This window comes from Acipenser ruthenus, chromosome 21 (assembly GCF_902713425.1).
Source record: "Acipenser ruthenus chromosome 21, fAciRut3.2 maternal haplotype, whole genome shotgun sequence".
Taxonomy (NCBI): Eukaryota; Metazoa; Chordata; class Actinopteri; order Acipenseriformes; family Acipenseridae; genus Acipenser; species Acipenser ruthenus.
The window spans coordinates 19,732,596-19,760,588 of record NC_081209.1 but is presented as its reverse complement, the minus strand read 5'-3'; the positions used below and the strand labels follow the sequence as shown (position 1 = coordinate 19,760,588).

Here is a 27,993-nt window from a genome sequence, read left to right as displayed (position 1 = left end):
GCTAGGTTTTCATTTTAGTATTCACAGTATGTATCAATTACTTTTATATATCGGTTCCTGGTGTTTGATTTCACTTAGCCTGCACTAGCGGAACACGTATCAGCCTCTTTCCTGGAGTCCTGTCTGGTGTGAATGGACTGTACTGTAACACACTATATTTACCCACTAAAACAATGAAGTGTCTTACTTGCTTTTTGGCAATAATGTGTTAGATCTATGTATTTTAAAGCAATATATATAAAAAAGTAGTGTTTAGAAAAACGTACTGTACCTTTATTGTGGGGAAATCTGCTAGATGCAAGACAGAAACTTCATACAGGTACATTAATACACTGTGGTTACACTATACTTATTGTAATACGTTCAGCAATGTGATAGGACTGTGGAAATAACTGTGTTAAATACATGTATGGAGATCTAGCCACTCAATCCCAGAATTGTGTGCTAAGTGCATGTAGATTACATTCTGTCAAGCTCAGCAGTGACGATGGGGCCGCTGTAGAACATGTAAATGGTAAATACAGTGTAACTGGGTGTAGTTAATGCAGCTGTAATGTTAAAATGTGTGTGTTTACCCTCAACCAGCTTTCAGTTGATGTAACTGGTAACAATACACTTACAGCGACAATCCTCTTCATAGCCTCCAGCTTCAGAGAGTCCTTGTTACTGTCCAGCATTTCTTTCAGGTCATCGTGTCTGAAAAGCAAAATGAACAGAATCGTCTTTAGAACACAGGTGTTGAGCCTCAATCTGATCAGAAAAGTCTATTTGTCTATGGCAGAGGTGGATCCCTGTTCTAAACCCAGAGCCTGAAATAGTTCTTTATATCATTGTATCTGTTAAACAGCCTGGAGTGGAATGGAACTCCAGGACTGTGATTGACACACCTGGTTTCCATGGGCCAAATACAAAAAAATTAAATAAAAGGTACCTGATGTAAGGTACTAGAAAGCGTGTATTTTTTGTATAAAGTGGAAACCTTTATATATTGTGAAAATAAGTGGAGTTGACTACAAAAGTTAACCAACAACCTGACAAAATAATATATAATAACCTAGTGTTGATAGCACATTGCGGCTTTTGCTATGGAACTTGAGATATAGCAATAGCTATTGCATGAATAGTGTTCATTAAAATACTGTATTAATCAGTACAGTCTACTATACTGTTCATGTACAACACAGTAATGATTAATTTGTTTTTGGAAAGTGTTTTCATGTTAACAAGATCTATTACCATATAGATAGTTTTTTTTGTACAATCCCTGCTGTTATTAAGACCTGTGCCAATATTGCGTAAATAATGCAATGTTCAACAAGAGTCAGATATTATTACTTTTATAGCAAAGAAGAGTTTTTATTAATATGTGTGAGCCAAACTGGACTTATGCATAATGTAATGATCCCTTATATATATATATATATATATATAGTAGCTCTATAACTTTAAAGGTTTAGGCTTTTTAGAGACTGAACTCTAACCCCAAATGCATTGTGGGTGCATGATTAAGGTGTGTGGAGTCGGGTGCGCAATTAGAAAAGAGCCTTGCTGGTTAGTTTAGGCTGAAATACGGTAACCTTATAAAAAGTAAATATACAATCTGAATGTATTTCAGAGCTGGTCCTCAATGCAGGAGGTAAACTCTGACCATGCACTGTATCTCTGGTGTATGTAAACAAATGAGAACGGGGAAACGGACTGGGTAAATAATACAAGGCCTTTTTGGAAAACATGATGCCTGGACCTTATTCAGTGAAATATTACTCTACCCAGTGTTATTCCAGCAAGGAACCTCACAATAAACATAACCCTATCAATACTCACAAAGGAAAATACTTAAGCCGAAATACTTTTGGAGATCACTACAGAACAATGATAATTAGTACTAAATTCTTTGTCAATCGGCTCTCCAATACTTATGTGAATGTATGTATGTATGTATGTATGTATGTATGTATGTATGTATGTATGTATGTATGTATGTATGTGCACAACTGGCTGCACACACTACTAAGAAAGTGTACTTTCTTGACTTTGTGAAAAACAACACATTAAAGGACATTAATTCCTTTAACAAAATGTGGTAAGACACTGGTGATGTATTACTCTGTTTCTTGGTGTACTATAACAGAAGTACAAATGACCCGAAATTAAATGAATTACTTAAGAGTAATTCATAACAACAAAAAAATCCAATGACATTTCCAGGAATTGTACATTTCATGTTTGCTTGGTAAAAGCTTTCCACTGTGCTAGCTATATTATTTGTTTATTTAGCAGACGCCTTTATCCAAGGTGATTTACAGAGACTAGGGTGTGTGAACTATGCATCAGCTGCAGAGTCACTTACAATTACGTCTCACCCGAAAGACGGAGCACAAGGAGGTTAAGTGACTTGCTCAGGGTCACACAATGAGTCAGTGGCTGAGGTGGGATGTGAACCAGGGACCTCCTGGTTACAAGCCCTTTTCTTTAACCACTGGACCACACAGCGTCCTATAAAGGGACACAACGTCGCTATGGAAACAGCCAACGATTCAAAACCTGCTTCTCTCTAAACAATGTCAGCATGGGACCATTACCATTCGATTCTCTCCAGCTGGGAAACAGTAAATGCCAGTGGAATCTCTGTGCCTCAAGACAACTCCATAGTCCTGCTGATTGACCTCTTCTTAGATCCACATGGCAGCACTTTCCTATTTTGCTCCCATCTCCTATTTTGCTCCCAATTTGTATTTCAGTCCCCATTGTAATGTGCTGGCCCTTTAAAAAATATAACTAATGAAGAATCAGTAGCAGAACCATTAAAAGACTACAACACTACCAGCAACTGCAACACAATGGATATTCCACAGAACTCCTGTCACAGAACCACACTGATACCATGTCAGGGTCTTCTGGGGTTAAAGCCTCCAGCCAGTTGTATAAATAGTCACTCACAAACAGTGCGTTTCTGAATTAACTGGTTTATTGTAAGACGCACATTGGTACGTCACAATATGAAAATGACCACTCACCATCCCGTTGTATTGTAGCTGCCCCAGTGCTACTACTGTCCCTTTTTTCTTCCAGTACCGGTAACATAATGTTAAGACACTTTTGAGCTTAAAGTGAGTCTATTTTTCCTTTTGTTAGCAGCTACTGGAAGCTATTGGCACTTCTAGGTTGCTTAAGTGGGAATTGGATCCTGGGAAATCCTTGTTATTCAGCATTTTAGGGTTTCTAGGGGTAACACGATTGCCATGTTGTAGCAGGGCTGCTCTGGTGCAGGGTGCTGTGTGAGGAGCAATACTTTAGTCCTGTAACTGCATGTGCAAGGACTCCTGTTCATGGTGGCTTGGAGGCTGGTCTATCAGACTGCCTCGGCCTAATAGTTTCTGGATTAAGTTCCATTTAAACACAATCGAGCTGAACTGAAAGTGACAAAACAGACTTTTTGAAACGATATATAGCTTGTTTACTTGTCAGATGCAGTCCAACAAAACACAACCAACACAAACCCAACACAACACAAAATAAGAAAAGTAACTCAGTTTGACGGGGTCAGCAAGATTTCAGCCAATGACCCCTGAAGCACCGTACCGGTTTGACATTACTTGAGGCAAACTCATATAGAGATATTTAATGACTGCTTACTTTTTTGATGGACTTTCACTGTATTCTCTTCAATTAAAAGCTTTAAATTCCTTATGGCGAACACCATGAAATGCAAACCAGTGGAGTTTCAGACCACTCTGTCCGCAATCAGACCCATATGTTTATAAACCTTCAGCTCAGCAATTCCTTTCTAGATCTATACAGCCTCATTCCTCATCCTGATACAGGTGGTGAATACCCAGACATAGAAGATTCACAAACACGATTCTGTAGAGTGTTTCTAGTACATATGAGAGGGTCAACACAATTAAGGCCTAGCACTGGGAGCTAATAATTGTTACTTCACTTCCCTGAGTAATTGGTTGAGTGATACAGCAGGTTGACGTTTCTCCTTTAAGTGTTGTGTTTCAGTTACCATTAGGTAGCTGCTGTCTGATACCACCACAGGCCACACCGTTGCCACAGCAACCTCTACAATAGCATTCCAGCATTCCAGTTTTACATAGCTTCCAGCCGTTTTTTTTTTTCTTTTGAAGCCTATGCCAAAGCATGGGGTAGTTTTGTTTTACGGGTTCTCTGCTAAATCCATTGTTTTGTATTACTTTAACATTACCTTCAGCTTTATCACAGATATACAGCAAGGATATACCAGAAGCTGTCTTACTGAATTTGCTTCAATCTTACTAAATCCTTCAGCGTGGTGACTCTATGGGTTATTCTATAGACTAAGCAGCAGCACATTTTCCATCCACCGCTGAAGGAACTGAAACAGGAATGGTCACAAATCTCTCCAGAACAATTTCAACACCCTGTCGGCACATCAAAACAGAGCCACCCCGGCTGCAATTGTGTCTTATTTGCTTTCGAAAAACAGCGAGGCAATTATAATTTTTCTTTTTTACTAAAGCAGATAAAAAAATGTAACACAGTGTGTCAATTTAAATGTTATTAATCTGATCTATCAACACTGATACCGGTATAAATTCTTTGGACAAAAGGCCATGTTTAACATAGTATTTCATTCAGTACTGCATGATAACAGATCATTGCAAGCTGAAGTAGAACCATCTTAGTCCACTAGAAAGGAAACATCAAGACTGAGACAAAGAGATCATAAGACCTCCCGTGGGAATTCTATCTAAGTGGGCTGATTTCTGGCATGCCAATTGTGCTCACTGTGGCAGGGCTTAATGGTGGGAAGATGAGTCTGTGTGCTGAATACAATGACTAGGGCAGTTCTGTCAGCAATTTAACCCAAATTACCACATTATGCACATACTGTGGCTACTTTCCATGGTACTAGAAGGAAATGCATGTGATGTATCACATGATCAGCTGTGTGGTGTTTTTTAGCTCTGGTCATCAGGTATGGTCCAGGTTTTTATTAGTTCCTAGCTGAAGCAAAAAAACGGTACCACTATTATAAACCACTGGTGTGGTATACAAGGCCTAGAGCAGTCTGCTGTTTGCAGTGAAATAGGTTATAGCGCATAATTATTGGAGTTTGAAAGAAACAGTATTTGTACAAATGTTAAGTTTGCATTGACGTTAAGATATTTAAAGGATAATGTACTATAATGTAAAGGTGACCTTTGACTAAATTTATTACCTTTCATTTTTAAAGATGCTCACATGGTTATTATGGAAATGAATCTACATTACATATACCTTTCGAAGTACTGCACATGAGTGTAAAAACAAAATGCTGATGAAATTATTCCCATGGTAATAGTGCGCTGCCTTAACTGGATGTAATAAAGTGCAACAACTGGGGTCTGTTTCCACGGCAACAAGGAATGTAATACTACAAACCACAAATATCTCCCCTGAATGAATACTTCTGTTATTCGATTAAAACATCAATCCAAAATAAAATAGCAAAACAATTTGAGGATGCGTAAAAGGCTGCTCTCACCAATACTACTGATTCATACAAATATGTTTTTATTCTGCTCTCATGAGCCCCTTATAAGAACCCACCCATATGCAGTGGACCCTCCACGTTCTGCACATGCAAACTGGGTCCTTAGATTCCTATGGAAGACCTGAACATTGCTTCTGCTCAAGCCCAGACCACAGTGCTGAATGCCAACCTGACCATTACAAGATGTTAATGTGACCATCCACCCTGCTGGTATTGTCTGTGCCAGTCACCGGAGCTCAATCAAACAAGGATATGTGGGATGAACTTGAACATTCGTGGCTGCAATCTTGTGCCTACATCACTGAAGTACTTGCAGGCTGTAATCCCAGAGGGATGCCCAACAATCCTGTAAAACAGGATTATTAATGCTGACCTAGCCTGGTTTATATGTCTATGGCAGTCAACTAGAACAGAAGAGCAGCCCCTAAACAGGCCCAGACAAGGGAAGAGAATATAAAAACGTTATAATGCACTGAACTTCTGAGTATGTAAATATCTGTGGTCATGTTACATATGTGATCCACAAAATTAGTGTGAGAGTGCGTGCAACTATTTAGAAACAATCACAACAAAACACTCAATACGGCTAATTAAATACTGAAAGAAACTAAACAAGTTCAATGACAAACGCTTGACTAGAAGTCCTTTTCAATGTCATGAAAAGAGTTTTGAGTCAGATACTTCTATCCCTGGGTGATGTGGAGCCCCAGTTGGTAAAGTGTGAAGGGCCTCTTACTGATCCCATTAAGAACACTGTGTGAATGCTGATATTAGACAGTCACCTTGCACAGGTATGAATGGCGCTAATTACAGCAGGAAAAATGTCAATATTGTGACTAGCAACAGGTGTTACAAAGGCCCAAATCACAGAAACCATCAACACTGTACAAGAAACACCTGTTTCCACTCGAATAAGTCACCTTGAGCTAAGAGGTGTAGGCTTCAGATGCAGGTCAGTGCAGTGTTTATGTGAGTGCAGTACTTGTGAGTAATGCAAACTTAATATAGACTACTCTCCTCCCCACACTGAACCGTAAAAACAATAACTTCCAGGACATGGTCACAGGATAGTACACTGAATCATCAAAATAATTGAAACTGTTAAATAATTTACAGAAAAAAAGCAACACAAGCTCACCACAGTGATTTTCTTTATCACAAAAAACCTACTGGTTGCATTTCCTTTCAGTAAAAAGAAAATTAGCACATTTTGCCTTGGAGACAAAAAGCGTATTTTTCTGTGAGTCCAGCAGAACAGCTGTAGTGGTGCAGGCAGCAGCAGTGCAATGGAGTGCTTAGAATCAGTGACTGACAACATAATGAAACTGCCAATCCGACTCAGGACTTAATCCTACCTGGATTTCTGACCATTTTTAAAAATGTTACCCGCAAATGTCATAATATCCCATATCATGCAGTCTGGCTCATACGCTAACTACGCATAAAGAACATTGTGAAGAATTCAAGTACTGCAGCTCTTTACCTTTAACTAAGGTCCAGTATAAAAATTGACCTGTGCCTGGTCTTACTGTAACAAACTTACTAATACACACTATTGCTTCTTACACAGTCTTAGATCAGGTAAAAAAAACACCTTTCTCAGCAATATCTACATTTGTGTAAGTTACAGACAAAGTTCATTGCTGGCGGATATTTGTACAGGGACAGAACCTGCACTGTGTACTGAGACAGAACCAACAGCTACATATGCACCAAACACTGTTTTAATATCAAAATAATAAAATATTGATTATCCTTTTGGTGGAATCAATTGAAGAGCATTGATTCTGGTTTACACAATAAAACAAGATTTCTAACCACGAGTGACATTTTTCAAATGACTGGTTTGTCTGCCAATGCCATCAAAAACTGTAAGTTATAACCTGACGAACCTGTAGCCATTACAAACCTGGCTAATGTTCTCAACCTGTGATCAGGATCCCTTTTGTAAATCAATTAAAGGTATTTCCATGAATGGAAGGACAATTACAATTTGAAATGCTGTTAGCACGGTCACATGCAAGCGTTCCTCCTACCGCAGTGGCTGAGTTTGGCCGCTACTGGCCGCAGTCTCGTCCAATGGCGTCTCCTGATCCGGCGTTCTTAAGAGCCGCAGCTCGTCCGACTGCAAGGCATTATACCACGTTTGCTGTCCGCCATCAGGCGACAAAACCGGGCTTTTAGCTTCCTCTGGTGTCTGAGCGTTTTTGACCAGATTCACAGCAGTCACTGGCAGCTGAAACAGTCTTTGCATGGGCTTCATTCTCAAAGTGATAACCAGAACCTTGGAGCCAGGGGCAAAAGTCTAGAAAACACTCAACAATATTTAAATCCGATTAATTACTTAGAATTGATAAGAGATACTGTAATTCCATTGGAATGGCAAGGGTATTTATAACATTAAAACAATCTCCAATCAATAAATCCTCAGTTGGAAATGTGGCAGCTTGTTAGAAAGGTTTCTTAGTTCCAAATCCTGATTGGTCATCTGGTACAGCGCAAAGTCTCTCAGTTGCCCAACCCTGCTCCCTTCCTTTCACCTCCTCTCCTCAGCTCGCAGTTTTCCTTCTAATGCTTCCCTTTATTGTGTGTGAAGAAGGCACAGCCCACTCCCTGAGCCACGTTAGCAATCCCCCTCCCCTCTCTCTCTCTCTCTCTCTCTCTCTCTCTCTCTCTCTCTCTCTCTCTCTCTGTGTCTGATCTATGACTCAGCTTTCAGCGTGTGCTTGTGAGATGGTACCTCGGCTCTTACCCTCTTTCCAAATAACCTGCATCCCTGCTTCCTTTTCAGAAGCTTGCAGTCATTCGATCCCTGCCTGAAGAAACCCAATGCTGTTCCTGCCAGGCTGATATCATAGCTGTTTCCCCAGCCTTTAGTTGCCCTCAAGTCGGCATTGTGACAGACAGACGTGATACTTGGCTCTGACAGGTTCAATTGAGCTATAGTGCTTTATGGTAACAGCAGCTCAGTGTGTGGCTATTCTATTCTATTCTATTCCTCTATTACTCTATTACTCGACCTGAACTGCAGTTTTTTAATGAGTTCCTAAGGGGGGCTTAAACACGCTATGGGAGATAACAGATTGATTTTATTAACGGATACTGTTTGGAAATCAATAGCTCATTAAAAAGAAAATGTCAAGAGAAAATGAGATCTGTGTTTATTGGAAGGGGGGGTGGTCTTAACTGTTCTGGTGAATAGGGGTGGGGGAAGCAGTGCTTTTTATCCTCACAATGGACGTGTTTGATAAATCCTGGTCTATTAGCAGATCACAACCCACTGAGCTTGATGAGTACCCACATAAATTGAGGCCATGTTCAAAAATCCAGTCCAGAGTGCTTTCCTATTGGCCCCTAACTGGTGCTTATCAAAAAGCGCCACAGTGGAACTAAAATGGCAATGTAATGGCACACAGGATATTAGTTGCAAGAACTACTTGATACCACAGTGCTACACATTAAAACTGTGATATACTATCAGTGCTATCACAATGCATGCTGCTAATCAACTGGAGTACAGTGGCACCATAACTGTAGCAGTTTGCTGCTCTATCAGGACCTCTTATCCCCTATGTCATCACTGTTGGGGATGCTGTGGTTGCTGCTTACCACATTAGGGCTCAATTTTCTCACGTAGCAATATTATCACCAGTGGTGTAGTCTTAAATCTGAAGGTACAGGAACACCACTAAAATATGGATTTTCTTAAACAAGAATTATTATACAAAATCCCATTTTACTTGTATACTGAACTTCTAGTAACACATAATATAGGTAATACGTTTATCTAATTTCTACACGTATTTCCACAAAGTGTGTTCCTCCATCTTGTCGGATTGCTTCACTTTGCGTGTCTGTGTGTCAGTGTCTCAGTGTCTCAGCCACGTGTTTGCATAGCTGAGAGAATTCCACATGGATAGAGCTTTGTTTGTATTTGTGTCCACTGGGTATCACTGGTCCCCTTTTTCTTCTGTTGAAGATCTTTTGGCTTATTTTTTATTTCAGTAGGGAATATGCAGATATATCAAATACAACACAACACAAGTCAAATTTGCTGCTGCTTCCTGTTATGTTTGATTTTTTAAATCTTCAATACAACAAAAGTGGTAGTGAGATAATGCTGCTGTGCTAATAAGAGGTAAGAACACAGATTTAAAAACCACTGCCTGCTACCTCACTACCAACGCCCAATAGCAACCCTTAACAGATAAAAGGTTGGACTAAAACTACTGCAAATACTGCTTCAGATTCAGCTTCTGTAACACATACCAGTGAGAGGTATTTGTGTTGAATTGATCCACTGAGACCTCTGGCTGCATGGATATGCTAGTGCTATTAACTTTGGATGTGGAGGTTTGTATTAAATTATCCTGGGCTGTATGGAAAACGATTCAGTATCATCAGCCAATCAGCTTCCACCTACAGCGGGCATTAATACACAGTAGATGCCCAATGGAACGTCATCGCATCAAATCACATTTAAAGACAATCCACGGAGGTACTGGCTTTTTCTTTCGCTGTATTTTTAAGCGTAGATCACATCTATTGGACAGGACATTCTAAACCAGGGGTCTCCAACCCTGGTCCTGGAGAGACCCAAATCCTCAGCTTTTATAGGTGTCTATATCACCAGTGGCTAAAGATCTGGAACACCTGTTAATCTTGACTAATTAAGCCAATAATTGGTGCTATTAAGTAACTGAGAGCTCCGCTGAAACGAAAACCAGAAGACTCTAGACTCTCCAGGACCAGGTTTGGAGATGCCAGTACTAAACAAAGACACAATTGGTCCAAATTAATCTTATTATCCACCAAATCCAGCCAATCAGTACTTTAAATCAACAAAAGCAACCAATCCTGTACCTGCAACTGCCAAGTCAGTCAATCACAGCCTGTCAGCTCGACTGGAGCTCAGACACAGCAGCTTTCAACAACAACAAAGCGAGACACGGACAGTTCAGTAACATTGCTCCATTCCTATATCTGGCACTGTTCAGATAAACTCTAAGCAGCCCCGACAAAAAAAGTTCTTTGTTTAATAAAGTTTTTTTTTTCTCTCTCTGTAATTATGTGTGTGATCCTTTTTGAACATTTTGGGGACTATTTTCCTAAAACTTTTCTCAGCGGAATGGTACAGGGACGCATAACTCCAGCGGTGGTCAACTACCACACAGTAGAGCCTTCATCGACGGGCACTATCGCTTAAATGTAATCTGGCTCAGTATTAGAATTCCACCAGGACACAGGGCTTGCTGTGCTGCAATGACAAGGCCTCATCCTAAAGAAAAACCCACAGAGAAGGTCCCTTTACTCTACACTGGGGCAATGGCTGAGATTTGGGAAAGCAGCTTAGAGAACAGGGTTCCTAACCCAACCATGCTCCCAACACCCCCCAGCTCTTCTCCCATATGAGAAGTTACCAGGCCTGACCTGGCCAAGCTCCTGTGAACAGCCAGAATATTTTTAATGAGAAAGACCCAGGTATCTGCTTGTGTGGGTATTGTTTTAAAGGGAACCGTGACTGGTGTCTGGCTACATTCCAACAAGGTATTTCGTTTCCACCTCGGATATAAATAACACATAACAGGTGTCAGTATCATGAAACAGTAGGTTGGACTCAACTTCTCACAAACCCAACACACAATTCCTTAACATTGGCAGCTAGACCAACTCTCCTTCACCCTACTCAAAGGGTGTTTTTTTTTAATAAAAATGCCATGTAAATGTATATGGTCATGTGATCCACTACTAGACCCATACAAGCTTATCTCGTAGGGTCATTTCAGCCAATCAGAGGACAGATAGCCATTCATTACACAGCAACTGCACAAATCCAAGCCAAGCCAAGCCATGTAAATGTAGACTCAACCAAGCAGTTATACTGCTACACTGATACTCTCAATAACTAAATAAGGTTAATATAATGTTTTGTGACAATTGGATAAGAGGTTCAGCAGATATATGCAACAATGTATAAGAGACATACCGATGGATGAATGTTCGGACAGAGAGACCCACCCCCACAATATCTCCAGAATCTCATATTCTTAATAACTTTTGCTAAATAATGTTAATACCAAGTTTCATGACGTTTGGAAAAGCACTTCTCCAGACAATGTGAAATGTGACATTCAGTGCGCATGAACCACCACCTCCTCTACATCACAAGCAGATTTCATCCCAAGCGGGGGATAATTACCCATACACAGTTTAGCAGTAATTTGCTAAAGATGTCATTACTATACTGCAGAAATCCTGTGGTCGCCCTGACAGTGGAATAACTTACTGCAACAAATACCCCTGCAATGTTTAATCAAACACATGCAAGCAGTACTGAAGATCCAACCCAGACAAGCTGTACAGAATGGCAGTACCATCACTATGGGATGCGTGGTTATCAAGATCTAGCTGAAAATGCCTGTGTGTCGTGTTCCGTGGCGTGTCTGGAATATAAATCCCCTGCTGGGGTTAACAACACATACAACAAGCAGAAAGAAGTCATGTCTGAGTGTGAATGAGGGTAGGGATACAGCATGCAAACAACTTACCATAAGCAGCCACTTTAAGAAGCCTCATGTATAACAATGCGCAGCCAAAGATTTCACGACAAACAAAGAACCGCCCGTGGCATGTTGACACACTCAAAATAAATCAAATCAGCCCACTTCTGCTATGTTAATAAACTGGGTACGAGTTATTCTGTCTTATTTACCACAGAGAAGAAAAATCCCAACACTGAACACAGCCTGACACCAGCTTCCTATTCCTCAAGCTACCCCAGGAATATTTCAATCGTGCTGATAAGTTTGACACAATTGTTAAACAAAAAATCAGTTTTCAGCTTTACACTTCACAAATTCTCTACTTTGGACAGACTTATCCTATATGCCGAGGGTTTCCAAGGCAACTGCATTCAAAGGAGTCTGTAGAATTACACAGACACTTTGGAGGAACCAGTGACAGTGAGCTGTACAACACACAATACGAAATGAAAATGTAAATTAGGAGTATTAATTATAAAGCAGGCATAACATGAGTGATTTGTTTTTAACCTTACTAAATTAAAAGAGTAGTGCTTTAACATTACAGCACAATGGAAAAAGGGTTCCAGTATTGCTAGTGGAAATGGAAGTGTTAAAATTATACTGTACACTAAAGTGATTGTAAATGAGGTACCTGAGGTTTACAAGCATCACCTACAGTGGACTTTTAAAATGACGGTTTTAAAGAATGCTTTTTATCGGCCATTTTCGAAATGTTTGTAAGCATTCTCTTAGGTTAAACAGTGTTTTGAAAAATGAGAAAAAACTAATAAACCGCTAACCTCTGAAAACAGCTGAAATGGTTAGTTAATCTGAATGAATTTAATTAATCAAAATAGCCGTGTTTTTACCAGGTGAGCCAAGTTGGGCCAATATTTATCCTACTACTTAACTAAAATTAGTAAGGGATAGATGCTTCATATTCAACAGTAATGCAACATATGTTTTAAATCTCAGCTTGAAGTAAATAAAGAACTGTTGCATGCTGTCAGACAAATCAGTTGTATGAAACCATTAAAACCCAGCCATGAAAATCAATACGGCCACAAGGAGAATGGTAGATGACTTGTAGGATATCAGATTATCCATAGTCTCTTCCAATACGGATCACATTTCCTGATTTGTTATTAGGTTATAGGTCCTGTGTTATAGAAATGATTGATTCACGCAGACTATATTATGCAAACTTTAGTTCAGTTCGCTATGGAGCTGTTGGAAAACAATATTCTTACCACAGAATATTAGAATGCACAGCTGTAGGTTTGTACAGTTGAAAGTATATATTTGGCCTCCGAAATAAACTACAATACACCTGTAAATTATGTAGGACCTTTTGGTGGAAAGCAATGTGCTTTAAATTCTACATAACCCCAATAAAACACTGCAGTATCAACAATGAGGATAGCACAAGTTGTGGTTTGAAAGGCAGAATAAATAGGGTGTACAAAATTAAACAATTCATGTTTCATTCATTCATTCATTCCTGAACTGGTTTCCAAATCTTGCTGTGTTTTGTTTTTCATTACATCTTTGGAACTTCTTAGAAAGAAGTTTGAGTTCATAGTAGCATTTTCTCTTGTGAAGACCATTAAAGCATGCTTCTAGTTAGTTCCTCATAAGGGCTTTTTGCATCATCAGTGCGAGACTATGATAATAATTCTCACCTTCAACACCTGTGCAAGCTTCCCTGTAATTAAAACAGATTCATTGCATCGTGTTTACAGCAGCAATTAACTCAGCTCGCCCGTCACGACGCAATTGTCAGCAAGAAAGCTCACTCAGGTGTAGAACATGAGATGAATAATCAAATGAGTCTCCGTCTCTTCATTTTAGTATTACATTGAAGATGCAAAAAGTTTTTGTGTGCTCAAGTAACATGAATAATAGGTAGGTAAGAAAATGATTTAATTTTGTACATTTACTTTGTATAACTTTGTATAACTTTTTCTCTTTCAGTCATCATATCTTGGTGACTTTTTAAAAGTTTAAAGCACCTATGTGGCCTCTTTAGAGCTCTGAAACATGTCTCATCTGTAAGTACAGCTGGTACACCAGTGTATCTATAACCTTTCCAACTCTCTGTCCCAACTGAGGCAGTGTTGCAGGGGGGGACAGGTTAATGGTTACACTCAAGTGTACCAGCTGTACCTAGACATGTTTCTAAGAGCTCTATTGCGTTTGTAAGATAATAACCTTAAAGACCAATTTGGTACGGGTTTGAAATATCACAGTTCTCTTATCTAATGTGTTCTTTGCTGTTTAGACCCGTCACTTTGTATATCATTTTCTTTCATTGCATCCTTTTTAATTTAGTTTACCGCAAACTGCGGTCTTAATAGAGCTAAATTTATTTTAAATTCTATTTAGGTGTAAGTCTGACTACATGGAACTGCACAGCTTTAATATATCTGGCAATAACATGAACACAGAATTGCAGATGAGCTTGATGAATCGCTTGTTAGGTAACAGGCCTCTGTTATCATTCAGTTGTGGCCTGCAACACAAAGAGAGAGCCTAGTCACAGAAATACATTTCCACGAGGCTTTCAGATTGAGACACAATTCTATTCATGTAATATGTAATAAGAGTTTCACAGTTCAGCTGTTTAAGACCAGAAGGCTTTTTTTTTCTTTGACTATACCACCTATTGAATGATGCAGAAGCAACAGGCCCACCCCCATACAGAAATAAATGACATTTTGGGGTGTATTCAACTGATGTAAACTGCCACTGCCACTGAATGCGTCCTTCACAAAGACAAATGTGCCCGATTCCAGCCTTGCTGAAGCACCCCCAGATGAGTCCAATTTTCAGCTTTGCCCAACACCTGGTCGTCTAATGGTTAGACGGAGACCTGGAGGGGCCTAGAAGCCACAGTGTCTTGCACCCACTGTGAAATGTGGTGGAGGATCAGTGATGATCTGGGGGTGCTTCAGCAAGGCTGGAATCGGGCAGCTTTGGCATGAATCAAGCCAAGTACAAGGTTGTCCTGGAAGAAAACTTGCTTCCTTCTGCTCTCACAATGTTCCCCAACTCTGAGGATTGGTTTTTCCAGCAGGACAATGCTCCATGCCACACAGCCAGGTCAATCAAGGTGTGGATGGAGGACCACCAGATCAAGACCCTGTCATGGCCAGCCCAATCTCCAGACCTGAACCCCACTGAAAACCTCTGGAATGTGATCAAGAGGAAGATGGATGGTCACAAGCCATCATACAAAGCCGAGCTGCTTGAATCTTTGCGCCAGGAGTGGCATAAAGTCACCCAACATCAATGTGAAAGACTGGTGGAGAGCATGCCAAGACGCATGAAAGCTGTGCTTGAAAATCAGGGTTATTCCACCAAATATTGATTTCTGAACTATTCCTAAGTTAAAACATTAGTATTGTGTTGTTTAAAAATGAATATGAACTTATTTTCTTTGCATTATTCGAGGTCTGACAACACTGCATCTTTTTTGTTATTTTGACCAGTTGTCATTTTCTGCAAATAAATGCTCTAAATGACAATATTTTTATTTGGAATTTGGGAGAAATGTTGTCAGTAGTTTATAGAATAAAACAAAAATGTTCATTTTACCCAAACACATACCTATAAATAGTAAAATCAGAGAAACTGATAATTATGCAGTGGTCTCTTAATTTTTTCCAGAGCTGGAAGTGTGGAGTAGTGGTTAGGGCTCTGGACTCTTGACCGGAGGGTCGTGGGTTCAAATCCCGGTGGGGACACTGCTGCTGTACCCTTGAGCAAGGTACTTTACCTAGATTGCTCCAGTAAAAACCCAACTGTATAAATGGGTAATTGTATGTAAAAATAATGTGATATCTTGTAACAACTGTAAGTCGCCCTGGATAAGGGCGTCAGCTAAGAAATAAATAATATTAATATATATATATATATATATATATGATTCTCCTTGGCTATAGAGTGGTTTATATAAATATAAATAATAATAATAAAAAAAACCACCATTCCTTGTCCTATTGATTTCAATGACGGTGATATTTACATAAACCACATTTTGTCACATCTATTAGTCTAGTCCTTATAAACAAAAACTTGTAGATGCACTTTAGCAGGGTTAGTTTAATAATTTAGGAGCAACGGTCTGGACTGCAATAGCCTTTGAGGACCAGAGTACAGTATCACTGAGACTAAGGATGCATTGATAAAAATAGCAATCTGTAAATTAAGTCAAAGACAATACTGACCAAAGTAGATTCCAGTCAAATTGTGCCTTTTGTCTAACAAAAATGATTGCACTGTTTCTTTAAATCATACTGCAGAGCCAGGATCAAGAATCTACCATCTTCTATTGCTGAATTCCTGCATCACAACAGCATCCACATCCCTTTTCCTGTGCAGGCAGTAAATACTGTATTAGCTTATAGCCCCCTGCTGGTAATGTTACAGCAGTGTCATAGCTACAGAGAGGAGACAGGAATTACAGCTTTATGCCCCCTAGTGGTCATTATTCAAACCATACGCATTGTAAGTAATTATCTAAGCAAAATAATATAGAAAACACACATCTTAGGATATCAGACAGGTGAGAAATTAAATATTGTGAAATGTAAGTGGTTAGGGTATCCTTTTAAGTCTGTCCAAATGCATTAATATTCTTGTACATCAAAGAAAAAAGTAGAACTGGAACAGTTTTCAATATGAAAGTAACATTTATATGGAATAAAACTTAAAATGGTGAACAAAATAAATCTCCCTATGATACCTGCATGTTGACCTAATATTACACATGTACAGTTCTTTTAAAGTAGGACATACTGTACTTCACAAACTCCACATTAAATTATGCGTGTAACAGAAATTCATTTTAAAGAAATATTAGTATGTTAATTCCAGCTGTTGCCAAACCCAGACTCACAACACAGAGTCTTTAGACATTCCTTACCTCTTAAATGTTTTTAATGCATATCAATCAATGACAGAATTAATATACTGCACTCGCTTGAAATGTCAATCATTATGGCTTCTATAAGAAGCTCACAGTAATCAAATACAGTACTGTAATCCAAGTATGAAAGGAGACTGATGCCACCATTTGATCTTAAAGGAGTACTACCCAAAATGTGAAAATCAATTTTCTTACCTCTTATTAGCATCCACATGTCTGTAATTACAAAATTAGAGCTATCAGTAACATAACACAAAACAAGTCTATCACCCTGCCCTAACTCCACTGTGTGCTCATGTAAACATGTCAGTCTGACACACAGTCCAGGCAGAAGGACACCCAATTTCTGATACTGATGCTCACCGGTTTGTAGTAGAGATAGCCAGTTCTCTAGAAATATTGGAAATATCTGGAATCGTTGGATAACGGTTGCCCCCCAGATAAGGATACACTCAGTATCTTTTGCTAAAGAAGGTTATCAGCAAGTGGTTCTCTACTATTAGATAAATAAAATGTAAGTGGACACACAATCAAATGATCATTTAATGATGGGCTATTTTGTTAAAAGACAAAAATGAAAAGAGATGGGGAGACTGTATTCATATAATCTATAAAATATTTTGTGTGACTACAAGGAGCTATGTTGTGCGTGTGCCCTTACATACCTCTATTATGATACGATATATCATGTAAAGAAAGTATCATGATGCACAATGAATCTTTACACCGCTAACACTCAATAACTAAAGAAGGTCTATGTCCTAAACAGGTGTCATCACAATTAGACAAGATATATCCAGCTATCTCTAGATATATGCAAAACTACACGTCAGTGTATAGCTGTGCTATACATCCCTAGCGGGGAATTAAACACCTTATTTAAATTATTATATTCCACAGTAAACACAGAGAGAAAGAGCCTGGAACTCTGCAGTCATCTTTTAAATACAACCCACCATATAACGTAGGCACAGGAACTTGTTCTAATAGCAGACTGGATTCACTTTTTGGAAGATCCCTGAACAGCCCATTAACATACTCAATTTTACTGAACAACATGTTCAGCATTCTAAAAACGTAATTTGTAATGGACAAATGTGTTGCTGTTCCTGGAGTAGATTTTATACAGCACACTTTTTATACAGTAAGTACTGTTACCAGTAACTGGCACCCTTTCAATAATGACTAGACTACTTTGCAGGTGTTCTGCAAGTGTAATCAGTTACATTTACAGTATTGTGTGACCTCCTGAAAACATAAACCTCAAATAGGAACAAGCCCACTTATAGGCCAGTATAAACATGATTGACAAGAAAAAAGTGTATGCATACTTAAAATAATCGTGGTAGCTAAGCAAGGTTTTTATTAAATTACCATGTCAGCTCTTTAGTTTCCCTCACCTGCCAGGTTTCATTGGCTCCAGTGAATGGGTTTTCAGCATCAGTGTTATCAAATCTAACAAGTGATGTCAAAAGCAACTAATGCACAGCTGCAGCTTCAACTCCTCAGATCTGCCTCATGCCGACCAGACCTACATGCACCTTATTGCTAAACTGTTTACTTTGATCATTTTACAGGGTGGTGCATAAAATCGTACAATTATAAAAATGTGTCTTATCTATTGCAGTAGATCTTGCCCTCTCCTGCAATGTAATGGAAATATCTGGAACATAATTTGAGTTAATGGGGACAAGCACCTGATCACGTTGGTTATTATCACATTCTGGATAATATCAGTTCCATTCATCAGTCATGCAACTGATTTCCATCACACTTAGGATAATTAAAGCATACCATTAAAATGTTTCCATGTAAGCAAGTTACTGTACAATATTGAAACATTCCAAATAGCACAATACAGCTTTAACTGCAATGTGTAGATTATGTGCATTACAGTACATATTGCATTTTTTTGTATTAATGCTGTAATCAATGCAACACCTAGCACTGCATATCAAGTTCCACAGCAAATCAGGCATATTTGTTGTATCAACAGTGCTCATTTTGTCACGTTATTGATGAACTCCTAATGAATTCAGCAAGCTTCTTGTGTATCATTTTGAAGCGATATTAAAAGTTTGGACAGGTTATTTTAGGGGTTACTGTACAGCAGAGAGACTCAGTGTCTGATGTAACAGCAGGAAGTATTCAGGAGTCCAGAAGGCAGTCAAACAGTGCGGCTTGATTTTGGCTGTCGACAGGTGTTTTACAGGTTTCATCAGGTAACCAAGTTCTTCATTGTTTAAACACATATTTGTGTGCGTTTCTCATATGAACCAAAATCAACATGTATGCCAGTAACGAACATCCCTTGCCACTGCTGTAAAGTCTAAATTAGAGCTATCAGTATGTGGAAAAGCTGATGCCCATGCCATCCATCAACAGCATGTACAGAACACTACAGAACAAGAAATCAAGATGAACAGTTTCATGAAAATTGGCTATGGTGTTTTTTCTAAGACCTAGATGAAGTGCTATTATCAAGCCAAAGTATATTTATTACACTATGAGGAATAACTTCTTGAGCTCTCTGTGCGATACAGACAGACACCTCCATAAATCTCTACAATCCAGATACATGGTTTCCAGATATATGGGGAAACGTCACTGGGAATAGCAACAGCTTGAACTATTTCTTCAATGTACTATTATTATTATTATTATTATTATTATTATTATTATTATTATTATTATTATTATTATTTATTTCTTAGCAGATGCCCTTATCCAGGGCGACTTACAAGATATCACATTATTTTTATACACAATTACCCATTTATACAGTTGGGTTTTTACTGGAGCAATCTAGGTAAAGTACCTTGCTCAAGGGTACAGCAGCAGTGTCCCCCACCTGGGACTGAACCCACGACCCTCCGGTCAAGAGTCCAGAGCCCTAACCGCTACTCCACACTGCTGCCCCATTGTATTGCTGAGCTGCAGTGTCCCTTCATCATGGAAGTGGTTCAGAGTAGGCTATCCTCAGTGGGAGAGCAGAAGTCTCTCGTGCATTTTCGATGTGAAAGCTATTTTTATGCAGATCACATAATGAGGCTTCTACTGCTGTTGCTAAAAATAACACACAATTCTGAGACAGGAGACAGGGAAGAAAGCAGTCAAATCTGAGACTGTTCACGAGCTAGCTACAATAAGAAAAACAGCTGGTAAAAACAGGATTTGTTCATTTTATCATAGAAGCCTAGATATATTTATTTGTTTGTTTGTTTTTTGTGCTCCTGGATAAATCATACAAGAAAACATCCACATTCTCATTTCCTCATTAGTTAAACAGAATAATCATCTATTACAGGTACAAGCAGTATTCAAACATTGCGTTTTTAAAATCTGCATCTTCTCCAACTGCTGCACCAATGAAATGGAACCATGTGTACAAATGCCTTTCCTTATATTCTTTACATTCCTTACATAGCTTCTCACTCATCTAGTTGTGTACTTGGGATTTCTACCACGTAGCCAAACATGTAACCATGTAAAGCCCACCTGCCCTCCAAAGACAAGCAGTTGCGTGTGCTGAGCATGTCACAATGGTGACCTCTTGATGTACACACGAGAGCCAATCTGCATCACACAAGACTCTTGCATTTAAAAGTCTATATGTACGCTGCCAATTTAGGAATGCTCCCAACCTTATACAATTGTACCCCACAACATGTAACTTAATCTTATCCTTAATCACTATGAGATTGCAAACTTGCTATTTGCTCACCTTCACTGTGATTTAAGCACTTAGTACCGGCTGAATCGACTTCCTGTTTATATAATCTGGACTCCTGCATTGCCATACTCTATTTTAGGCAATGCAGTTCACTTGATTCTCATTTCTATGCAGCGTTTCACTTGCAATCCATATATTTCACTTTCTTGGCTAAATAAAGTTCTGTATTATCCAGCGTGTTCATATCCATACTAAAATGGGATTCCTTTTTAATTTCTTCCTGAGTTTGAAGATATCATTTATAAACCTTTACTGCTGCAAAAGAAAGGCTTATTTGGTTGGTAGAGCGATGTTAAAAGTTTCTAGTTGACACTGCTTGTATCCCTACTTTTGTATTACCATACATTGAAATGCCTTAATTCCTCATACCTCCTTGTATTTTATCCAGCGATAGCCTATGACGTGAAGAAATGTTAACCCTTTCAGTTTTCACCTTATTTATACTGCATCACAGCTGATGGGATTGTGAATCATAATTCATTGCATGTATTGTTAAAGCTTGATCTTGTACACACATTGGATTATTAATAACTCTTGGATTTCTTATGCAAAACAACTGTGTGCACTCTGGTCCTAGTTTTTGTGCTGCCCCTAAAGTATTGGATAGGGTTTGACAACTCCTTCTAAGATTTTAAAGAGTAAAATGTTCTAATTTTGTGCAAGGCTGAATAAATTCAGTTCCTTCAAGCTTCCTCAGCTCATTCCTATCATAATAGAGATTGGTTTATTTTGTTTCTGTTGGTATAGGTTCTAATTTATTAATAATGCCTTTGCTTTTTACCTGTAAATCTTCCACATCAATAGTCTTTTATTACAGAAGATGGACGGTATCTGGAAAGGCCCTTACCAGTTATCATTTAAACAGGAAGTCTGCCTGTGGCACCTCTGGTAATATCCTGTCACTCATTATGCTGTTACCTGATCCAATGTAGCTGAGTAAACTCATTGACATTGTACATTTCAACCCATTTGGAAAACGACATGTGCAGCCCTGGGAATGCAGTTAAATTGGAGGAATGTAAATACCCGTCTTCAGAGAACTCAAGCCAGAAGTTTATGCCTTCCCTGAAAAATATAACCGTTGTGTAATGAACTGTACAGCAACAAAAAGAGTAAAGATTCACGCTTCCTTATCACATATCGAAAATAGTAGCATGGAAGATACATGGGAACTCTGGTTAAGTATTATAACTCAACACAGCAGTGTGAATGAATATGCTATGATTGCGATCTCCAAGTTATAGATGACATAGAAGTTTCTTTAGTCTTTATAAGAGTAAGTAAGAAACAGTAAATAAACATGCCAAATAATGAGCTCAGCAGAACCAACACTTGTGAATCACACAGGACACACACAGCAGTATATAAAACACGTAGGAAATGACATATTAGGATGAAGCAGATAAAGGACCCCTTAATGAATTAGTCAATCACGTAGTGTGTAGTGTGAAACAATGAAATAGAAACGGTACAGTGACCCACTAATGATTAAGGTTACTTGACTTTTAATATATAAAAAAATCAAAGCTGCAATCCTGTTATCTGGAACAATGATTTGCAAAGCAATGGACACACAGAAGTCTATTGAGAGTCTTTGAGTCTGCTGTACTTACCTATCTGAGAATCAGGCCTGGTTACAGAGCCAAATGCATGACTACTTATTAAGGTTACAATATAATAATAATAATAATAATAATAATAATAATAATAATAACAATAATAATAATAATAATAATAATAATAATGCCAGGTGTCTGTTTTCTGTATTTCAGCTGTTTACAGCTACCCCCCTCTGTGAAAATCTACTTGCAGCAACAGGAGGTTATAAATGACATATCTTCAAACTCTTGAGAGACAAAACTTCACTGCTTGAATTTAATTGTGTGAGCTCATTATCTCCTTTACCTCAGTTTAAGTGCTTACTAAGGTTTTAAAATCCATTTCATTCATATTAACAGTAGGAAGGACCAATATAAACGCTGCTCATACTGTTAACAGTAAGAAAATTGATTTGAAAACCTTGGTGAGCAATCCTTCAATGTCCAGCACTCCCAATGTGCTCAAAAACACAGACGAGAAACCCCATTCTCTGACAGAATACAGATATACATTAATTAAACGTCGGTACTGTTTAAACTAGTTTAAAGTTTAATTTATGATTTGTAATTATTAACAATTGAAGCCTTGAAGCTGTTATAAATTCAAAAGAAGATCGGATATTATTATTTTTTTAAATAAAGATAATCTGAATCGGTGTAAGTACTTACGATAAAGACATTTATTAACTAACCTTAATATTGTTCTTTTTTAAAAAAAATTGTATTTCGGACTAAAATGTGTTACTTAATCGAACGTTGTGGTAAGACGCCTATTCAGACCGCTTTACTGAGGTTTAGTACAGTGTGTCAATATATAAGGACAACATTATAGGACAAATCAATTATTACCCCAAATTTGAAAAGCATGCTTACAAGATTCGAACAAGTATAACGATAGATTATTATACTTTACAAAACGCCGTGTTAAACACGTCAAGTTTTTCGATGTGTTTTGTGGCTACAAATACAGCTGCTAATGCAGCTGCCCACGGTGCGCTGTCCAATGTACTAAGCAGTAAAAGCAGTATATGGGTGCAGACACCACTGAATTGCATAAGTTCCTGTTTGTGCATTAATGAAAGGTTTAAATGGTTCCAAACATACAGCTAATGTCACATTTCATTTTCGTTTCAAGTCAGCAGTATGTTGCAATCACACCATTAACATAAACGACCGTCTTCTCTAATGAATACGATAAGGAAGTTTCGCGTTTTATTATTGTTTAAATTATAATTTCTGTAATTATTGTGATTTTATTTCACAAATCACATCGGTGTTATCAAGCAGTATACCTCGGCCCACCGGCCAGCAGGTTCCCCTTTTGATGCAGCAATCATAATTAGCTATTACAGTCAAAAAACAGCATTGCATGTTTGCGGTAAACTTCAAACACATAAATTATGATTATACTATAATACATTCTAGACACCCCAATGAACACCCCGCTGTTTCTGCTTCCTATGGCAATCCGTACTTCCAGCAGGAAATTAAATGCAATACCCTCTGCACCTCCCCCATCTGCTTTCCAATATACAAAATTGTTTACCTTTTATAGTCAGATGAGAAAATACCCCCGCTGGCTGGATCATGTCCATATTCTGGTTCCCCGGTATTGGAGGAACCCCCTTTTTCATCGTTATAAGCAGAGCCCGCAGACATTGTTCAGCTTTTCGCGTGGAACACGATGAGGGAGATTGAGCAGAGATGGGGCTTTGACTTAAATTAAAGAGACAGAACACCAATTTCTCTCGGCAAAAATAAACACACACACTCGGTATTAGATGATGTCGAGGTCACGTGAAGTGAAACCCACAATCCTGTTTGCAGATTAGAGGAGGTATATTGTTTTAACAGAATTATTTGCTGTTTCTGAATTGTGCAACTGGTACGGCGGAGTTCTTTGTGTAAACAGCTGCACCAGCTACCGAGACCAGCTTTTATCTCCCTGCTCTATTGTCTCGAACGGGGGTTGACAGAAGAGATGAAGCTCTTAAAGGGCCAGACACACCGATAGAATGGTGGGACGGTTGTTGCCCAAATGCGACCATTGTAAATGGTGTGCTGTCAATGTGTCAGAGTTGTACATTGTTCCGGCTGGAGGTGATGAATAAGAATTTGCGCTGGCTAAGAATTCGCACATTGTCCCTAAAGCAAAATATAGCATAGTTCAACTAGAGATAAATAATGAGCTCATGCACTTTCTCATTATAAATGTGCCAAGTTACATTTTCAAAGCAATTTAGCAATTTACAATACAGGCTTTGCTTGTATCAGATCTTAGCATGGTCTTCATGTTTGACCATGGTTACTTATAGAAGTTCAAATGCATAGACGTCAACATTTAAATGAAGTTCTATATTTGACCTCTGAGATTGGCTGGAGGCTACCATAAAGAGTGACTGCAAAATCAACATTTTTAATTGGGTAAAAACTGTATTGCAACTGATAAAAAATATTTAGAATACAGCTGAAAAATCTGAGAAGCTGGGGGATATTTTCAAGTGTTTACTGTTAGGCTCTAGCTGGTAAAACTAACAAGTGTTTTTATGCTTTCAAAACATAGAGAAAGTTAAAACTGGGCAACGCATTGTAGAATACAGCCATGGCCAGATGTTAAAAGAATGTGGCACTGAAAACTTTATAATTCACTGGACACTACCTGCAATTGGAACTTTATTGAGAAAAATCACAGAATACAACTGTGTACCTACAAACTATATAAACCCTAAGCCAAAGCCTGTGGTGTGTATCATTAAGCAATGGAGCAGATAAATGATTCATGTTTAATAGAAAATCTAATTTAGCTGTGTACCAAACATGGAAACAGCAACTCAAAGTGTACTGCCTCTATGCCCCAGACCTCCATGTTATTATTATTATTATTTAGCAGATGCTTTTATCCAAAGCAACTTACAGAGATAGGACCTCGGTTTTACGTCTCATCTGAAGGACGGAGCACAAGGAGGTTAAATGACTTGCTAAGGGTCACACACAGTGGGTCAGTGGCTGGGATTGAACCTGGAACCTCCTGGTAACATGCCTCTTTCTCTAACCACTGGGCCCCCAAGCCTCCATATGGCAGCCATATAGGTCAGAGGTCAATGTCATGGTCACCAACACATTTAGCATATACAGTTTATATGACCCTGACAATAAGAAGTCACTGCCTACACATTTAGCCTGCAGTGCTTAACTCAGCATATAATAAGTCAGTATCTCAAATGCTACTGAGGTATTGAAGACAGGAGCAGCAATGCAAAATTACTGCCACAAAGGCCTATATTGGAAAGAACCCCAAGTCAAACTTGAGAATCATACAGTTGTGTATGGATTGAGCCAAGCTAAACTGGAACGGAGATGACAATGTCAGCTACAATTTGTATGCCAGTTTAAACCCTCAGGCATAAAAATTGAGATGTCTCTTTGGTTGGAATGGGAATGTTCAACATGAGAAATGATGTAAAGGACATGGGTTTCTAAGTCACAGTGCTGATGAACGTGTAGGCTTAGTGTTCATGTATGCAGGTCATGGGCTAAGTGCTTGTAAAGCAGAAGAGGCCTTCCTTCAAATATATTTTAATTTTATATTTACCCAAACCCAAAACTATGCTATTTAATGTCTGGATCTTAGCCAACATGCAAGAATTATCCAGTGATATGTTAGTTAACATCAGAAATATAAAGACATAACCCCAAAATGTAACTACAGTGAAAAAAAAAAAAAACTTTGCTGTTTCTGCAGTTTGTATTTATTTAGACAATTAACATTTTATAATTTTTGAGTTTGTATTCTGTATTTATTTAGGAACATGCTTATATCTAATTTACAGCAGGTAGTATTTAAATGATATAGATTTGCTTCTTTAATATACAAATCTTAAATGATATTTCATGTGCATTTCTACACATTAAGAAAGATGTACAGTCCAACACCTTTAATATCAAAAGAGACAACAATGTTCTGAATAGAAAGAGATGACGTCATCAGGAGATCACAAACATTAAGTAGTATTTTATTTATTTATTTTAATGTTTAGTCCAGGATAGACCCTTGAGAAAGAACATATTGCTTGAAGGGTGTCCCAGATGACCACAGACAGGTTACAATTCACAATCATCCATTCGAACAATAAACACAAGCGAAAATCCTACACCATCAGATGAATAGAGTTTAAAACAATTCCAGGACTTTTTAAAAAAAATGCTGCTATAACAAATCCTTAGAATCTAGGAGAGTAAGAAGGTTATTCCTGCTTGAAGGAGCAAAATAAGCAAAGGAACCCTTTCCGATGGACTTCCTCGCAGATAGAATGGAGAAGTTAAGGCTAGCTCTTGAACGCAATGAATAATTATTAGAACAGTATTGTAACAGACTGGTCAGATTGGCTGGCATTTGATTTTTGTATGCACTTAAAGATAATTTGGCACCAATGAAAGTTTCTATGTGAATTCAGACTATGCAAATCCAGTTTCTCATACAGTACATAATAACACAATGATGTGTCATTGATTCACACTGCTATTAAATATGCAAATTCTGTTAAAAAAGGTGTTCAATTTTTTGCAGAGCAGTTGCTATAGCAAACTGATGAACACCATCTCCATAATAACCCAACCCTGGCATAACAGCAGTCTGATGTACCAGCACCTGGGACAGCTTGGAGCAGCCTGTGAAACAGAGCAGGGTTTTCTACAGAGCAAAGTGCAGCACCTGGGATGGTGAAATTTCTCAAAAACAAAGAATTTTAGGAATAATCTTTCATAGCAAAGGGTTTGCTTTTGTGGATGAGGAAAAAAAAAGTTACAAGAAATAGATGTCTACAATTATTTATTTCAGCAAATCTTCATTCAAAAGTATTTCTACCCTTTGATGCTATGATAATATTATCTACAAGGTGCTAGAAATTTCAATATGATAATGCAGAACCTAATTCTAGAAAAGTCTAGAAAATGCTGGATTGTAGGTGAACATTCTTAGAGAGAATAAAAGGCTTAGGCATAGGATGATTGCTGTCATTACCAATAAGTCAATAAGGGAAAAAGTAAAGAGCTATCTGAAGACCTTTATTTATGTCATAAAGCTGGAGAAGGATACAAGAAGATTTCCAAGCATTCGAGTATCCCAATTTCAACTATTGTTTCTATTATCAAGAAGTACAAGACTCATGGTACTGTCACAACGCTCCCTCGGTCTGGAAGAAAGAAGGTTCTTTCACCACAACAAGTAGAAGAATTGTGATGAAGGTTAATAACAATCCAAGATTGACTGCCAAAGATATTCAAAGTGAATTGGCTGCAAGTGGGACTGGGGTTTCCATTTCAACCATAGGTTGAGTGTTGCATGGTGAAGGTCTCAATAATCGCAGGCCAAGGAAAAAGCCACTCTTAGGAACATGTCACAAGGACAATCACTTAAAGTTTGCAAAATGGCATTTGAATGATGGATATGAGTTCTGGTCAATGGTTTTGTGGAGTGATGAAACAAAAATTGAGCAAAAATGGAGAAAGTCTTTGTGAGGCGTACAAAGAAAAGAGCACCATACCTGCTATCAATCATGGAGGTGATAATATCCTTCTATGGGGCTGTTTTTCCTCTAATGGCACAGGAAATTTAGTTGCAATACATGGTAAAATGGATTCCATAGCATACCAAAATATATTGGCTAATCATCAGAAACCCTCCGCTA

General features: G+C 38.4%; 1 protein-coding gene across 10 annotated transcripts in view; it reads right to left on the bottom strand.

Moving 5' to 3' along the window:
- Positions 1-24,259, bottom strand: part of LOC117428540 (AP-3 complex subunit beta-2-like) — a 69,142-nt gene extending 44,883 nt beyond the window's left edge. For 6 of the 10 annotated variants that reach the window (XM_058994935.1, XM_058994937.1, XM_058994934.1 and 3 more), the window contains exons 1-2: positions 23,853-24,259; positions 621-696 (exon numbers count right to left, since the gene is read on the bottom strand). In XM_058994935.1, coding sequence (XP_058850918.1) covers positions 621-696; positions 23,853-23,965 — 189 coding nt within the window. In that variant the 5' untranslated portion in view covers positions 23,966-24,259. Of the gene's footprint in view, positions 1-620; positions 697-7,557; positions 8,135-23,852 lie in introns of those variants that run through there. The other 4 variants (XM_058994932.1, XM_058994930.1, XM_058994933.1 and 1 more) reach the window with 3 other exon arrangements.
- Positions 24,260-27,993: the final 3,734 nt, after the last annotated feature.